This window comes from Papio anubis, chromosome 17 (assembly GCF_008728515.1).
Source record: "Papio anubis isolate 15944 chromosome 17, Panubis1.0, whole genome shotgun sequence".
NCBI lineage: Eukaryota > Metazoa > Chordata > Mammalia > Primates > Cercopithecidae > Papio > Papio anubis.
Genome location: NC_044992.1, coordinates 43,196,232 through 43,213,715, shown reverse-complemented (window position 1 = coordinate 43,213,715; position 17,484 = coordinate 43,196,232). Strand labels below are relative to the sequence as shown.

General features: G+C 55.5%; 1 protein-coding gene across 1 annotated transcript; it reads left to right on the top strand.

The window, feature by feature from the left end:
* The first annotated feature begins 11,654 nt into the window (after positions 1-11,654).
* Positions 11,655-17,225, top strand: NXPH3 (neurexophilin 3). Its single transcript, XM_003912710.4, has 2 exons — positions 11,655-13,154; positions 15,465-17,225. The coding sequence occupies exons 1-2, from the start codon at positions 13,101-13,103 to the stop codon at positions 16,167-16,169; spliced, it is 759 nt and encodes a 252-aa protein (XP_003912759.1). The 5' UTR covers positions 11,655-13,100; the 3' UTR covers positions 16,170-17,225.
* The last annotated feature ends 259 nt before the right edge of the window (positions 17,226-17,484 follow it).

Below are 17,484 nucleotides of genomic sequence, written 5' to 3'. Positions count from 1 at the left end.
CAGGCAGATCACCTGAGGTCAGGAGCTCCAGACCAGCCTGGCCAACATGGTGAAACCCCGTCTCTATTAAAAATACAAATATTCGCCGGGTGTGGTGGCATGTGCCTGTGGTCCCAGCTACTCGAGAGGCTGGGGCAGGAGAATCGCTTGAACCTGGGAGGCAGAGGTTGCAGTGAGCCAAGATTGCACCATTGCACTCCAGTCTGGGCAACAGAGTGAGACCGTCTCAAAAAAAGAAAAAAAGAAAAAGAAAAAGAAAAAAGAAAAAAAGAAAAAGAAGAAAAAACCTCCTGGAGAGGATTCACCATTCTAGATGACCTTCAGAACATTCATGGCCGGGCGCGGTGGCTCAAGCCTGTAATCCCAGCACTTTGGGAGGCCGAGACGGGTGGATCACAAGGTCAGGAGATCGAGACCACCCTGGCTAACATGGTGAAACCCCATCTCTACTAAAATACAAAAAACTAGCCGGGACAGGTGGACGGGCGCCAGCCCTGTAGTAGCCATTCGGGAGGCTGAGGCAGGAGAACAAGCGCGGAACTCCAGAGGCGGGAGCTTTTGCAGTGAGCTGAGATCCCGCCACTGCACTCCAGCCTGGGCGACAGAGCAAGACTCCGTCTCAAAAAAAAAAAAAAAAAAAAAAAAGAACATTCAAGGGCCTCGCCCCGGGCGCTAGTGGTTCATGCCTATAATCCCAGCACTTTGGGAGGCTGAGGCAGGCAGATCACCTGAGATCAGGAGTTCAAGACAGTCTGGCCAAGCTGCTGAAACCCCGTCTCCACTAAAAATACAAAAATTAGCTGAGTGTGGTGGCAGGCGCCTGTAATCCCAGCTACTCAGGAGGCTGAGGCAGGAGAATCGCTTGAACCCAGGAGGCAGAGGTTGCAGTGAGCCGAGATCGCGCCACTGCACTCCAGCCTGGGAGACAAGAGCGAGACTTTGTCCACCGCCCTCCCCACCCCCCGCCAAAAAAAAGAACATTCATGATTCATGGGAGGAGGTCAAAATATCAATATTAACAGGAGTTTAGAAGAGGTTGATTTCAACCCTTGTGGATGACTTTAAAGGTTTCAAGACCAGTGGAGGAAGTAACTGCAGATTTGGTGGAAATAGCAAGAGAACTAGAAGCAGACCCTGACGATGTGACTGAATTGCTGCAATCTCATCATAAAATCGGATGAGTAAGGAATTGCTTCTTATGGATGAGCAAAAAAAGTGGTTTATTGAGATGGAATCTATTCCTCCTCAAGAGGCTGTGAACATTGTTGAAATAACAACAAAGGACTTAGAAAATTCCATAAACTTAGTTGATAAAGTAGTGGCAGAATTTGAGAGGACTGACTGCAATTTTGAAAGAAGTTCTACTATGGGTAAAATGCTATGAAATGCTATAGAGAAATAGTTTCATGAATGGAAGAGTCAGTCAATGCAATCCCCACCCTACAAAGGCCTCCACAACTTCATTGTTGTCTGGTGTTAAGAAATTGCAACCAGGCACAGTGGCTCACGCCTGTAATCCCAGAACTTTGAGAGGCCAAGGCGGGCAGATCACCTGAGGTCAGGAATTCGAGACCAGCCTGGCCAATATGGCAAAACCCTGTCTTTACTAAAAATACAAAAATGAGCCAGGTGTGGTGGTGCACACCTGTAATCCCAGCTATTCGGCAGGCTGGGGCAAGAGAACTGCTCGAACCCAAGAGGCAGAGGCTGCAGTGAGCCAAGATCACGCCACTGCACTCTAGCCTGGGTGACAGAGCCAGACTCCATCTCAAAAAAAGAAAGAAAGAAAGAAAAGAAAAAAGAAAAAATTGCAACCAGGGGCAGCGGCTCACACCTATAATCCCAGCGCTTTGAGAGGCCAAGGCAAAAGGATCGCAACGACTTACCAGGAGTTCGAGACCAGTCTGTACAACATGGTGAAACTCTGTCTCTACAGAAAAAGATACAAAAAATTCCATCTTGGTTAACATGGTAAAACCCCATCTCTACTAAAAATACAAAAAATTAGCCGGGCGTGGTGGCGGGCGCCTGTAGTCCCAGCTACTTGGGAGGCTGAGGCAGGAAAATGGCGTGAACCTGGGAGGCGGAGCTTGTAGTGAGCCGAGATTGCACCACTGCACTCCAGCCTGGGTGACAGACTGAGACTCCATCTAAAAAAAAAAAAAAAAAATTACCCAGGCGTGGTGGCATGTACCTGTAGTCCCAGCTACTAGGGAGACTGAGGCAGGAGGATGGCTTGAGCCTGGGAGGTTGAGGCTGCAGTTAGTCATGATCATGCCACTGCACTCCAGCTTGGGTGACAAAGTGAGACCCTCTTTCAAAAAAAAATTGAAATTGCTGCCGTGACCCCAGTCTTCAGCAATCACCACCCTGATCAGTCAGCAGCCATCGACATTGAGGGGAGACTCTCCACCAGCAAAAAGAGTGCGACTCTCTGAAGGCTCAGATGATAGTTAGCATATTTTAGCACTATAGTACTCTGTAATTAAGCTAGGTACATTTTTAGACATATGCCATTGCACACTTAATAGACTACAGTGTGGTGTAAACATAACTTTTATATGCACTGTGAAACCAAAATATCCGTGTGACTCACTTTATTATGATATTCACTTTATTGCTGTGGTCTGGAACTGAACCTGCAGTATCTCCAAGGTATGCTTGTATATTCTTCTGTAACTGTTTGTTCATACCTCTACTTTCAATTTTTTTTTTGTCTTTTAAAAACGATTTATAGTTTTTTTCATAGAAAGGATACTAATCCTGGCCGGGCACGATAGCTCACACCTGTAATCCCAGCATTTTGGTGGCTGAGGTGGGCGGATCACCTGAGGTCAAGAGGTGATCCTGACCAGCCTGGTAAACATGGCGAAACCCCATCTCTACTAAAAATACAAAAATTAGCCGGGTGTGGTGGCAGGTGCCTGTAGTCCCAGCTACTCAGGAGGCTGAGGCAGGAGAATCGCTTGAACCCAGGAGGTGGAGGTTGCAGTGAGCCGAGATCCCACCACCGCCCTCTAGCCCAGGCGACAGAGTGACTCGGTCTCCAAAAAAAAAAAAAAAAGGAAAAAGGAAGATATTAATCCTTTGTCTGTTACACACATTGCAAATATTACTTTGGTCTATATTTTTTTACCTCTTTATTTTGTTTACAGGACCTTATGTCACTCAGAAATACTTTTTTCATAATCAAATTTCTCACCGCTTCTCTTTTTGGTGGCTTCTTAGTTTCCTGTCTTACTTAAAAATAACTTCCTCACCCACAAGGGAAAAGAATTAGTCTTCTAAATTTTCTTCTAATATTTTTAGTTACTTCTAATATATTTAGATTTTTACTTTAAATCTTTAGTCCATCTGGGATCTATTTTGTAGGTGTTATCAGATGGGAGGGGGGATTTGACTTTATTTTCTCCCAGATGGATCACGGATATGGCAGCATCATTTATTAAATAAACTGACTTTTGCCCTAAATTGGCATTTCCCCTTGAACAGATAATAAATTTCCATATAGATCCTTGGATCTGCTTCCAGGAGACCATCTTCCCCAGTTCTCCATGAGGTCATCAACATCCAGCTCAAAAGTCCACACCCACCTTCTTAAAGGCTGTTCCTACCTCCCCTAGTCCTCCCATCTGAAATCAACATTTTCCCCAAGTGTATTCTCATAGAACTCATTCATTGCACACACATTTACTGAGCTCCCCCTGGGTGTCAGGTGCTGGACTAGAGATGACTGTCCCTGTCTTCTAGGAGTTCAAGCCGGGGGCGGGAGGAAAGCGGAGAACTGAGTATAATGATGCTTGAGGACAGGTGACTGGGGTTACAGTGGTGGGAGGGGTGTCAATTCCATTTCAGAAAAGCTTCCAGGAGGAAGTGATATCTGAGCTCGGTTAAGCCTCAAATGGTGAGTAGGTGTTTGCCAGACAGCCAAGAAGGAAAGGGGGGGTCAGGTGGAGGGAACAGTGTGTACAAAGGCACAGAAAGCCTGCTGCGTTCGGGGAGCTGCAAATGGTTCAGAGGCCACCGTGAAGGGAGGACAGAGGAAGGGAAAGTGGAAAGGCGCTGGCGCGTGAGCAGGCCTGAGCGCCCTGGCGTAGGCGTGCTGACGGGTTTGGACTCTCTCCTGAGAGGCAGTATGTTGCGATGAGGATGCCAGTACTCCTTCTTCCACACCAACATTCCACCTGTGCTCGCATGTACTTAGTGCTTTTCTTTCAATCAACTACTTGTCTTTCCTCAAAATAAATGTATTTTAAAGGAACACTTTGTATCATTCCCATAAATGAGAAACCAGTATCCCTTGCCAGAAACAAAATAGAAGAAAAGCCTTTAAAAAGAAACATATTTCTATTAAAATTTAAAATGTTCATTTGTACTATTTTAAAACAGAGAGAGGACTCTCCCAGCCAATGCATGCCTACCTCATTTCAGGAAACGCTGGCATGGGAAAACCATGGGTGCCTGCATCCAGGCTGCCTGGGTTCCAACCCCAGCTCTGAGGAGCACTCACGAGGGGTCCTTGGGGAAGTCACCTCCTTTTCCTATGCCTCAGTTCTCTCATCTGTCAAACGTGGCAATAACAGGACCTACCTCATTCGGTTGTGCAACTCAGTGAGAGAATGTGGGGAGTGTTTAGTGAATACGCCTTGGCTAGTTTGGGGCCATGAAAAGCCCTCCATGCATTTGAACCAGAAGAGGGGCACTGCTTAGTCTGCATCTTAGAACTGGATCTCCCTCTGGCTGTAGGGTAAGGAGGGGCCGGGAGAGACCAGTCAGAGGCTGCCGTGGTTCCGAGAAGCAATGATGGAGATCTGAAGTCTGCAAAAGGGTGGAGAGGAAGATGCAATTGGGTACTGGGGACAGAGACCAGAGGCAAAGCTGGCACCGAGATTCTAATGAGGGGAAGCGTTGGGCCCTTCGTGGAGTAGGGACCACAGGGGTTCACATATTTCTGGGACAGGATGTGTCTAGTACCCAATTTACATACCTTGAGCTGGGGGAATCCGTGTGTCTGGAGGCAGGTGACCTAAGGCCCAGTGTTCAGGAGTGAGTGGACTGTGCCCATGGGCCAAGGTCAGGCACCTCACCAGCCCCCGCACCCTTGGAACTGGCAGGTGCTGAGTTTGCATGAAGTGGTTGTGGCAGCCATGCCTCCATGGTGGGACAGGGATGAGCAGGGGTCAGAAGTGTTTTCCAGGTGGCATCCCTCCTGCTCCTTTGCCCAGTCCTCTGCTGATCCTTTAGGCCTGGTGGCTGCCACTGAGCCCTCCAGAGAGCACTGGGCCTGGGACCCCAATCAGGCTTCAGCCACTCTCAGGGCCATTTCCCTGCCATGTACTGCCCTCCATTGCCCCATTGAAATCTTAAGAGGCTGGGGCACTAAAGGAGGACAATGATGACCCCAAAAGCGGTGGAGGAAGGAACTCGGGAAGTCTTCCTTCCGAACTCTCTGAGATCTCTTCTGGCGTCCACCCCAGCTGGGCCCCTTGCTGGGTGCCCCTCCACTCCCCACACCTCCACCTTTGGTATGATGTAGAATCACAAGATCCTAGATTCCATCTCCCCAGTAGAAGCCCAGGTCAGTGCTGCTCTGAGAGGCCCTTCTACTCGTGGGTCCTCCTGACAGGGTCCGCTGCTCCCCTCCACCACCACTCACTGGTGCCCAGCGGTGCCCCACAGAGAGGAGCTTCTCAGTGGGCGTTCCTGGAAAGGAGGTGTGCGGTCGAGTGGAGGTCGCGGTTATCCCTCCCGCCACCGCCAGGCGTCACCACCGGCCCGGAAATGAAAGGCACAGCCAGGCGGGTATGGACGCTGGGGGAACCGTCAGCCTCGGGACTGGCTGAAGCGCCTGGGCAGGACTGGCAGGGTGGCCAAGGACGTTCGGAGATGGCTGCCATTTGGCGCTCTGACCCCAATGTCCATCGGGAGTCCAAAGAGGCACGCGCCCCTGAATTCAGGCCGCTGTGGCCGCGACACACGCCAAGCCCGAGGGCCAGGGGTGCAGAGGGGGTCCGGACCCTGGACCCCCAACCTGGGCCCCTTGAGTGTAAAGGAAGCGGGAACTTCTCGCTGTATGCGTTATATAGACCTGTTTCACAAATAAAGAACCCGAGCCTCAGTTTCGTATCCCAAGTGGCACCAACCCCATGACCCGCTGCAGTCGAGACTATTTCCAGAAATGCGATCTCCTAGCACTACAGCGACACTTGGAAGTCTGTGGCTGAACGAGTAAATGAATGCGAATATAACAACAACCAGCACTTACTGAGCACCTACTGTGTGCCAGACGCTGTTCTCAGCAGTCTAAAATGTGGATACTCTTATTATTCCCACGAAGAAACTGAGGCACAGAGAGGTGACGTAATTTGCCAGACGACACAGTGGCAAATCCAAGATGGGGACCCAGGCGATCTGGTTCCAGAGATCAAGCTTAGGCTCATAACAACGCCTCTCTGTAGCAAATGTTTTATTTTTTTATTTTTTTAGACATGAGGTCTCTCTCAGTCACCCAGGCAGGATTGCAGTGGCGCTATCACAGCTCACTGCATCCTCGACCTCCCGGGCTCAAGCGATCCTCCCCCCTCAGCCTCCCGAGTAGCTGGGACTACAGGTGTGTACCACCACGTCCGGCTAATTTTTGTATCTATCTATCTATATATAGATATACACACAAAAGTGGCGTGAGCCACCGCGCCCGGCCGCCATTCGGTTTTGTTGTTGTTGTTTGTTTGTTTGATTTGTTTTGTTTTTTGAGACAGAGTCTCGCTCCGTCACCCAGGCTGGAGTGCAATGGTGAGATCTCGGCTCATTGCAACCTCTACCTCCCGGGTTCAAGTGATTCTCCTGCCTCAGCCTCCCGAGTAGCTGGGATTACAAGTGCGCACTCCCAAGCCCGGCTAATTTTTGTATTTTTAGTAGAGATGGAGTTTCGTCATGTTGGCCAGACTGGTCTCGAACTCCTGACCTCTGGTGATCCGCCCGCCTCGGCCTCCCAGAGTGCTGGGATTACAGGCGTGAGCCACCGCGCCTGGCCCGCCATTCGTTTTTTAAGTTGTCTTTATTAAGCGCCGCTGTGCGCCGGGCACCAGGAGTGTAAAGGGTCTGCGTCCCAGCAGGCGAGTGAGCAGAGCGCGTGGCGGGCGCGGCGGGGGTCTCACCTTCTCCCCCTCCAAGCGCCCACGGGAGGCGCCCCGAGTGCCCACCAGGTGGCGCGCTGACCCCACTCGCCTCCCACGCGCCACACCCGCTCGGTCTCTCCATCGCCCCCTGCGGAGCTGGCGAGGACCGCAACGACTTGGGTCCAGCCGACAGGTGGCCGAGGGGGTAGTCACTGACCTGGTGCCAGGTGTCCCTGGCTCCCTGCCAGGTGCCCTGCAGTCTAGCAGCCCTGCTCAGGCTCTGCTTTCTTCCCTTGCTTCTTACCTCCGAAGACACTGAAGTGTAGGGAGGAGCCCCGAACGACCCCTTCCCGCCAGTGCTTCACTGGGGACAGAGCACTTTCTACCGGCTACGTGCCCAGGAGTACGCGTCTCATACTCCTCACGTCCTCACCCCAGGAGGCGGGCAGGATGATCCCCCTTTGCAGATGAGGAGGCTACCGCCCAAGAAGAGGAGAGACTGCCCCCAGATCACCCTGACCGCAGAGACTGCCCCAGATCATGCTGGCCAGAGAGCGAGGCCCCCATGTGTGCGCTCTGGGATGTCAGTGGCAACACCCCTTGGGGCCTTTCGGGCCAGAGGTTCCTCTACTCTCCTGGCTCCCTCACCCCCTGCTCCTGTCCTCCCCGTCTTTCCTCATCCCTTCCTATGCAGCCTCCCCCTGCTTTGCTCTGCTCTCTACAAGCTCCCGATACTCACCTCAGATGACTCTCCGGGCTCACACACCTCCCAGTCTCGTCCCTCCAGTCTGACCTCCATTGTGCACCCTGCTATTCACCTGAGCACCCTCAAGCCCCTTGCAGGCCCCCTCTCCAGGATGAGATGCCACATCACCCCTGCACACCTGTGCTCCCTAAGCCAGCATGCTTAAGGGTCCTCTTTGACTCCTCACCCCCGTGTCCTAGTCTGTCCCCTCTCCATTCCACCCCTTAGACATCTTTCAAGGTCATCCCTTCTTTCCAGCAGATGCCTCTGCTCTGATTCAGGCCACCATCGCCTCCCAGGCTCTAGTTTCACCCACCCTCTCAGACCCACCCTCCACACTGCTGCCAGAATGGTCTTTCCAGAGATCTTCCTAAAGTGCAAATCCCAGCCGTGTTTAAACCTCATAATCAAAACAGAAACAAAGACACCTTAACCACAGGATGAAACCCTAAACCCTTAGCTAGACCCGTAAAGCCCTGCATGGTCTGGCCCCCGCCACCTCTCTGGCGGTGTTGTGTCCTTCTCCCCGCATTCACTAAGCTCAGCTCCCTTCAGCTCCTCCAAAGCACCAAGTTCTTCCTAGGCTCAGGGTCTCAGCAGGTGCAGCTCCTCTATCCAGCTTTTCATCCTTTAGATCCCAGCTGAAAGGTCACATTCTCACAGAGGCATTCCCTGACCCCTCCCAGGTAAATTAAGATCCCTCTTTAGTTTATCTTTTGCTTGGAATTTGCTGTTCTTCTTCCCCCATACCTCTTGCCAACACATCTCAGAGCTTATGTTTTCATGTGCTTAGTTATTTAATGTCTGTCTCTCCTATAGCCCAAATTCTCCATGCAAATAGGACTGCAGTCTCTCCTGTTCACACTGTACCTCCACACCAGCCCAGGACCGGACATAAAAGTAGACACTTGATAAGTATTTGTGGAACAAATGAATCTTTCATCTCGTCCTCATCAGAACCCCATTCCCAGGCTTTCTTTCATCTCTGGCCTTTGTAAGAGTTGCTTCCTCTGCCTGGAAGGTTCTTTCCATTCCCTCCCACCTGGGCAGAGCCACACGTCATTTAAGATGAATCTCTCTGCAACCTGCCCATCGCCCCCTCATTTGAATTAGGGTTTCCCTCCAGGCCCCCTTGGTACCCTATACATAGCACTCTATCCTAACACTTTAAAATTGCAAATTGCCAGCTAAACATGAGAGATTATCAACAATAATGATCTACTCTCGCTCTCCCCCAGACCTCTCCACTGTAGCTGGCTCAAGGGCATCACTCTCTCTGCTTTTCAAACCATTAGGAACCCCATTTCCCATTCATTCACGAGGCACTGCTCAGGTGCCCACTGTGTTGCGTTGTTTTCCTTCCGGCAGCACTGGGGAAGCATGGAGGAAGGAAGCAATATAGACAGGATTCTTCCAAGGGTGAGAGGGAAGCAGGTGAAAACAACAGGGGTGCTCAGCAAACGCCCAGCCACCCCCATCCAGGGTGCAAATGGGCACAGGGAAGGCTGGAGGCAGAGGGGTCTACCTAAAGCGCTCAGTTCTGCCCCCATCACTGAGCATCTGCTATGTGCAGGGTATGGCTGGGGAGGGGTGGGGAATACGGAGAGGTGTGCCTGAATGGCAGACACATCACCTCTAGCACAGCTGTGAGTGTGCTCGGTGCAGAGTTACGTGTCTTGGATCTGTCTTCCCAACCTGGGAGTGCTGGAGGGCCCGAGGTTGGGAACAGTTGTTGTCAAACCTCAGCCAAACCTAGTGGTCACTTTTCTCTCTCCCTTGCCAGGTCTCTCTGCTGTGGTTCATTCCCCCCTTCCTGACACTCCCCACACCCAGGTCTAGAGGCCACCTTCATCAGCATCACTTGGGTGGGGACAGGAGCTTATGTAATATGTAGTCCTGGGTTCCTGTCTACCAACTAAGGCTCCCTGGGGATGGGACCCCAGAATCTGCATGGTGCATACTCCACGCCGTGTCCACTCTGCTTGGCACTTTGAGCATGAAAACCCCACTTCTCCTGTGGCTTCAGGATCAGCCCCAGCTGTCCTCCTAGGCCCTGGCTCCCTGTTCCTCCCTGGAAGCCTGTGGGGGTTCTTTTCCTCTGACCACCTTACCTTAAATGCCAGGGTGCCCAGTGCTCCTCTGGCACCCTCCATACCTCCAGCACCCCAGGCTAGACTTTCTCCTGCCCCTGGGTGACTGACAGCACACAGACTTGACATGGTCAAAGATGACCCTCCCACCCTCACCACAGACCCCATCCCTCTCCTCCCACCTATGGTACCCACCTCGTCAACTATCCAGCCTGTTGCTCAAGCCAGGGAACTGGGTATCACACCTGCCTTCCTCTCTGCCTTCCTGCCTCACCTCAGTAACAACCAAATCCCGATCATTTTGCCTCCTAAAGATGCCTTCAGCCTGCCTGCCCCCTGCCCCCAAACCACTGCATTTGTCTCCTAATGATTTCCTCTCCTCTCCCTCCCTCTAGTCCAGGGGATTCTCCAAAAGCTTTTAAAATGCAAATCTAACTATAATCACAGCCCCATTAAAGTCCTTCAAACATTCCTTGTAAACAAAGATCCCAACCCCTTGACCCTCCATCATCTGGCCCCAGCCTCCCCTCCTCCCACTCTGTGCTCCGGGAACAGCAAACTGCTTCCAGTTCCAGCCTCCAGACCTTTAGTCATTCAGTGCCCTCTGCCAGGAATAGCCCTTGCCAGGCGGGCTCTTTCCTCACAACTGCAGTATCACCTCCTCCAGGAAGCCATCTCTGACCCTCCCGCCCCTGCCCCCAGCTTCCTCGGTGCATCCATAATGTCTTCCTTGTTCAAGGATCTGTTATTCCACTCACCACACTGAGTTATAATTATCGATTTTCATGTCTCTGTTCCATACTTGCCGATGAGATCCTTGAGGGCAGGGACGGTGTCCCATTCATCTCTATCTCAACCCCTGGCCTGGCGCCTGGCACGGCGGACAGGCTCGGCCAGTGGGTGATGGATAAATGCGGAGGGGAAACTTGAACAAAGTGAGAGCCAGAAATGACCAAGAGGGGAGTAAGGGCAAGCCTGGCAGGAGGAGCAGCCAGAGCAAATGTGTGGGAAGTGGAGGAGCGAGAACTTCCGTTTATTGCACTCCTACGACTGCCCGCCAGCCATTGTGCCTGCGCTTTGTTTGCACATTTTGTCTCATTTGGTTCTTGCAAGAACAGATCAGGAAACGGACATCAGAGAACCAAAGTAACCTGCCCAAGGTCACACAGCCAGGTCTGGAACAGAATCTGGGACTGTCTGGCCTGAAAACCTGTGCTCTTTCTGCTGGGCCACACAGCTCTCCTAGGGACAGGACCTTCTGGAAACCAGACAAGGAGTGGGCCCAGCTACGCCCCTGCCTAGCTGAGCGCCGGAACCAGCTGCCCACACTCAGGCCAACAGCTTCTCCCTCCCAGCCGGACCAGAGGCTTAGAGGCCAAACAAAGATTTGCCTGTTCCTTCCTCCCCCGGCTATGGGGGGTCTTTGACTAGACATGCACGCCTCCACCCCCCCCCCCCCCCCCACCAGGAAAGAGCTGTTGCATCTTGGTACGGCCCAGGGTGCCTGGAAATGCAGGGGGTTCTGTGATGCTGTCTGGGTTTTGCAGAATCTGTCTCCCTCATCGCACTTGGCCCAGGCTGATATTAAGATTCATCTGCATTCCCCGCGCACCCGCCTGGCAGATGGTGGGGGAGGAGGCTGGGTGCGTGCCGGGGTTGCAGCCACGGGACCAAGCTGGGCCTTGGAGGGCCACAGAGCAGAGTGCCCACCCACTGTGCCCCTTGTGCCCAGCCCAAGCTGGGACCACTTCAAATGATGGGGTGCCTCCTCACCTTCATAGCCTCCAAGGGGTGCCAGGACTTGACCTTTCATTTTTCTAAAGACTAAAGGGACCCTGGAATTCCAGGAGGGAGACCTGAAGATATGGAGTGGGGGTGATGCAGGATGGGCCCCAACTTCGGGAATCTCAGATCAGGGTTGTGTTCTTCCTCCTTGCCCTGGAGGTTTGCAGAGACCCCGCTGGGACAGGAGCCGCTGTCGGCCTGGTGACCCCTGTGGCTTAGAGAGGGCAAGTAGTGAATAATGAAGGGACAGCCTCCAGGAAGGCCTTGCTCCCCTCACTCTCCAGCTTCTCAGGACCTGCCCGCGGCCCCAGAATCTAGCCCGGCTCCTATCAGCCTTTTCAGCTCGGGGGCCCAGCCAAATACTTCCTGTCACAGTGGCTGGACCCAGGAGGTCCAGGGATTATCTCAGCCCCTCCAAGTAAAGTAGAAGAGGGAAGGAGCAGACATCATAACAAAAGGAGTGCAGGCTAGACACCCAGAAGGACTTCCCTCAGCGCAGGTTTTGGCTCTTAGAACAGGTTTTGAAAAAAAGGATCTTTCTTAATTCTAGGATTCCTGAGTTGGGGGCAGGGCAGCAGATTCTTGCTGCCCGCTCCCGGGGAACAGGCGCCCTGCCAGAGGGGTGGAAACGGTAGGGTCCCTATCCCCTGGCCACCACCCTCTCCCTTCCTCTCCAAGAGCTACTCTGCCCCCGCGTGCCGTCCCCTCCGCGCTGGAGAGCCCGCGTCCTAGGTCCCCGGGCTGCGGGCCGGCAGGGGAGGAGTTAACTCCGGAGGTACCGGCTGGGCTCACTGTACCTGCCGCCGCCGCCGCCGCCGGTGGGAGGGACGAGGAAGCGGGAGCCGCCTGGGCGCCAGGAGCGCTCTAGTCTGGCGGGGCGCAGCGCGGGGAGCGGGTAGCCGGGGCTCCGCGCGGCCGGGGGCGTCCGCCAGGGGGCGCGCCGCGACGGGGCGGGTGGAGCAGCCTGGTCGGGGGAATTAGCATCAAGGACGGGCGCGCGCGCAGGTCCCTAGCACATCTGGGCGAGAGCGGCGCCGCTGGAGCCGAGCGGGGCGCCGAGCGCAGATCTGGAGCAGCAGAGCCACGGCGCAGCTGGGGCCCTTCGAGGCGCTCGGGGCGCACATCTGGGACCTCGAGCGGGGGCCGCGCCGCGCGCAGCTGGACCAGGGGAAGGGGGCGGCGGCTGCACAGCTGGACCGAAGGGGGCGGGGTCGGCCCTGGGCGACCGGCTGAGGGGAGGGCCGCGGGCCGCCGGGGACTGGAGCATGGGACGGCGCGCCTGAAGGAGCAGGAAGGGGACGAAGAGGCCTGGGACCCCGTAAAGAGAAGAGGAGAACGAGGGGACGAGAGCGGAGGAGGAAGATGCAACTGACTCGCTGCTGCTTCGTGTTCCTGGTGCAGGGTAGCCTCTATCTGGTGAGTGGTCCGCGGGGAGCTGCGCAGAGGGGCGGGGGCCCGGAGGATCAGGGGAGAGCGCGGGAAGCTTGCGAGCCCTGAAACTTTCTCCCTTCCCCCGACATCCCGGGGATGGCGGGGAAGACTGGAGGCTGGGGGAGAGGGCGGGTCCGAGGCCGGAGACTGGACAGATAGGGTTAATAGGGGCGGGAAGAGGGTGCTTGGCTGGCCCACCCACTCCGCGGCGGGTGGCTGGAGGTGCGACCGGCGCTCGGAAAAAGGCCCGGAGCGGGGTCGCCAGGGTTACCCGACCCCTTCCCGGAGCCTCAGGACCGTGGAAGTGGGGGCGAGTGGGGCGCGGGTCGTGACCTGCAGGCTTTTCCCCTGACCTCCGGTACTCCGAGAGCCCCGGGTTCTGGGTCCCCCAGAGCGCGGAGCCGGTCCAGGCGGGGGGCGGCCCCCGCGTCCCTCCCTCCCGCCTTCCCTCCCGCTCCCTCCCTCCCCGCCTGTTGTTTTCCTCTCCTCTCCCGGCTGCGCGCAGCCGGAGCCCCACAGGACCTGGGCAGGCGGCTCCCGCCCCGGGCGCTCGCAGCAGCTGAGCTGAGCGCCCTGAGCCCGCTCCCCGTGCGCCGGCTCCGCGGCTTCTCGGCGACCCACGGCGCCGGGGAACCCCTCCCCGAACCCAGCCCAGGGGCTTAACTCCCCTCCGACCGAGCGCCCGCCAACCCTCCCCGCAATACTGTCGTGGAGAAGCCTCAGCCCCGCATCTGGACCTGCCCCTTTAATCAACAAGCCCCTTGCCACCGCCCCATGCCACGGTGGGAAGAGCCCTTCCCTTCTCACGGCCCCAGCTTTACCCTCCAGCCACTCAGCCGTGATCCCCAGGAACAAGTACCTACAGGTCTGCAGCCCTGGACCCAGTCCCCGAGCCTCCCCTCCTGGCCGTCCCTCTACCCCACCTCTGGGGCCTGGCAGTCAGGGCCAGCCTGAACTGTGGGGCAGAGACAGACTCGGCCACAGCACACAGCTGCCGGCACCACCCAGACCAGAACACAGGCATGAGGAGCCCACAGCCCCTTGGAGCCCTACTGTCCCCACCCCAGTGTCACCGCCAAATCCAGATGCCCCTGGTGCTGGTAGTAAAGACACCTAGGGAGAGTGGTTGCTTTCAAATGCTGAGCAAACACGCAGCCAGGCTGCGCCCTCAGGAAGCCCTGTCAACCCCCTGATGCCCTCCACTGCTGTCCCACTCTCCCTGTGGCGCCTCCAGGAATCTCCCCAGGTGTGGGTTGTCACCATAGCTGATCCAGCAGAGGGAGGATGAGCCCCTGCAGATTCCAGAGGCGATGGCGCCTGGATAAAAATCCTTTCAAAAAGACACATCTGATCTGTGAGGCCAGGAGTGTGCAGTGTAACGGAAGGGCTGACCCTATGTGAACTCAGCCTTGTAGTGTTAAACTCTGAGCCCCAGTGTCCTTATCTGTGAAATGGGGATAAGAACTCCTACCTCAGAATCCAAGTAACATCTTGGCATGTCATCCTCAGTGTCCCCTGGAGAGGTGTTTGGCTTTCCATTCCCATGGCCATCCTGAGTGTGGCATTCACTCGGGTCTCCCCTAGCCCTCTTGCCAAACCTAAACTATATTCGTGCTTGAGAATTATACTGTGTTCTGCTTTCTTATTCCATTGTCTGGTGGTTCTCTTTGCATCCAAGGGTAGAAATTATCCTAGGGTAGGAACAGTGTCTTACCCAACAGACTAGGAAGTCCCAAAAGGCAGGGGCTAGCCTCTCCTGTCAAACCAGGGGCTCTCCCAGGATAAGGATGGTGCTCCCCTATCTGACTCAGGGCTCTTTGAGAGCGGAGACTATGCCTCCCCCATCAGCCTGGGGATTTCACAGAGGCAGAGATCCTACCTCCTATCAAACTGGGGGCTCTGTCAGCACAGGGATGATACTTCTGCAATTAGATGGGGGCTCCCCAAGATCAGAAGCTGGGCTTCCCCCATCAGACTGGGGACTCCCTAGGGGTAGGAGCCATTGTCCCTGGTGCCACAGTCCACTGGAGAGAATTACTGTCAGTCTTTGAGACTTTGAATAGTGGCCAAGACAGGACAGTGAGGAAAGGACATGGGGGGCAGGCTGACCCAACTGTCAGAACCTGAGATGTACACAAGCTAGAGTGTACACTTGCCCCCCAGCTTCAGTGGACAACATGCAGGAGCTCTTCACCCAGGTCAGAGTGAAGTGGCAGGGACAGGGGTGCTGCTGGTGGTGGGGGTGGTGGACCTCCAGGGACAGGGCTCTTACTGTACTCACAACTCCCTCCATAGGTCATCTGTGGCCAGGATGATGGTCCTCCCGGCTCAGAGGACCCTGAGCGTGATGACCACAAGGGCCAGCCCCGGCCCCGGGTGCCTCGGAAGCGGGGCCACATCTCACCTAAGTCCCGCCCCATGGCCAATGCCACTGTCCTAGGGCTGCTGGCCCCACCTGGGGAGGCTTGGGGCATTCTTGGGCAGCCCCCCAACCGCCCGAACCACAGTCCCCCACCCTCAGCCAAGGTGAAGAAAATCTTTGGCTGGGGCGACTTCTACTCCAACATCAAGACGGTGGCCCTGAACCTGCTAGTCACAGGGAAGATTGTGGACCATGGCAACGGGACCTTCAGCGTCCACTTCCGACACAATGCCACAGGCCAGGGCAACATCTCCATCAGCCTCGTGCCCCCCAGTAAAGCTGTAGAGTTCCACCAGGAACAGCAGATCTTCATTGAAGCCAAGGCCTCCAAAATCTTCAACTGCCGGATGGAGTGGGAGAAGGTAGAACGGGGCCGCCGGACCTCGCTTTGCACCCACGACCCAGCCAAGATCTGCTCCCGAGATCACGCTCAGAGCTCAGCCACCTGGAGCTGCTCCCAGCCCTTCAAAGTCGTCTGTGTCTACATCGCCTTCTACAGCACGGACTATCGGCTGGTCCAGAAGGTGTGCCCAGATTACAACTACCATAGTGATACCCCCTACTACCCGTCTGGGTGACCGGGGGCAGGCCACAGAGGCCAGGCCAGGGCTGGAAGGACAGGCCTGCCCATGCAGGAGACCATCCGGACACCGGGCAGGGAAGGGGTTGGGCCTCAGGCAGGGAGGGGGGTGGAGAGGAAGAGATGCCAAGTGGGGCCAGGGCCAAGTCTCAAGTGGCAGAGAAAGGGTCCCAAGTGCTGGCCCCAACCCGAAGCTGTGGTGTGACTAGATCACAGGAGCACTGGAGGAGGAGCGGGCTCTCTGTGCAGCCTCACAGGGGTTTGCCACGGAGCCACAGAGATGCTGGATCCCCGAGGCCTGTGGGCAGGCCGATCAGTGTGGTCCCAGAGTCATGGGAGGAACCTAAGCCCTTGGTTCTTGCCATCCTGAGGAAGGACAGCAACAGGGATGGGGAGATTTCATCAGTGTGGACAGCCTGTCAACTTAGGATGGATGGCTGAGACAGGGCTTCCTAGGAGCCAGTCAGGAGGGTGGGGTGGGGCCAGAGGAGCTCTCCAGCCCTGCCTAGTGGGCAGCCCTGAGCCCCTTGTCCTGTGCTGAGCATGGCATGAGGCTGAAGTGGTGACCCTGGGGTCTTTGATGTCTTGACAGATTGACCTTCTGTCTCCAGCCAGGCCACCCCTTTCCAAAATTCCCTCTTCTGCCAGCGCTTCCCCTCTACCACCCACTGCTGATGGCACACCCATCCTTAAGCTAAGACAGGACGACGGTGGTTCTCCCAGCACTAAGGCCACAGCCCGTCCATGTGCTGTGTGTCCCTCTTCCACCCCACCCTCTGCTGGCTCCTCTGGGAGCATCCATGTCCTGGAGAGGGTCCCTCAACAGTCAGCCTCGCCTGTCAGACTGGGGTTCTCCCGGATCTGGATGGCGCTGCCCTCTCAGCAGCGGGCATGGGTGGGGCGGGGCCAGGCCGCAGAGCATGTGCTGGATCTGTTCTGTGTGTCTATCTGTGGGTGGGGGGAGGGGAGGGAAGTCTTGTGAAACCACTGATGACTTTTGTGTGCAGAACCATGTTTTTGGAGCAGGAAATAAAGCTTGCCCCGGGGCACTGGAGTCAGAGTTGTCCAAGGAAAGGGCCTCAGGCATCCCTTGGTCCAGCAAGAATTTCTCTGATGGCCACAGGACATTTGCTGGAGACCCAAGTGGCAGGGCTCCAACCGCCCTTGGAGCTGATGCTTGCTGAGGGCTCAGGGCTTCCCTTTCCAGCCCCCGTTCCAAGCTGTCTGATCCCACACGAGGAAACCTGAGTAAACCCGCAGGGCTTGGTGCTGGAGGAGGGCGTAGCATCTTCAAGAACAGCTCGAAGAGGGAG

Bases quoted from the DNA above. Each gene is read 5' to 3' on its own strand.
- NXPH3 (XM_003912710.4), top strand. From the start codon at position 13,101: ATGCAACTGACTCGCTGCTGCTTCGTGTTCCTGGTGCAGGGTAGCCTC. The intron at 13,155-15,464 runs GTGAGTGGTCCG...CTCCCTCCATAG, and splicing joins TGCAGGGTAGCCTCTATCTG to GTCATCTGTGGCCAGGATGA.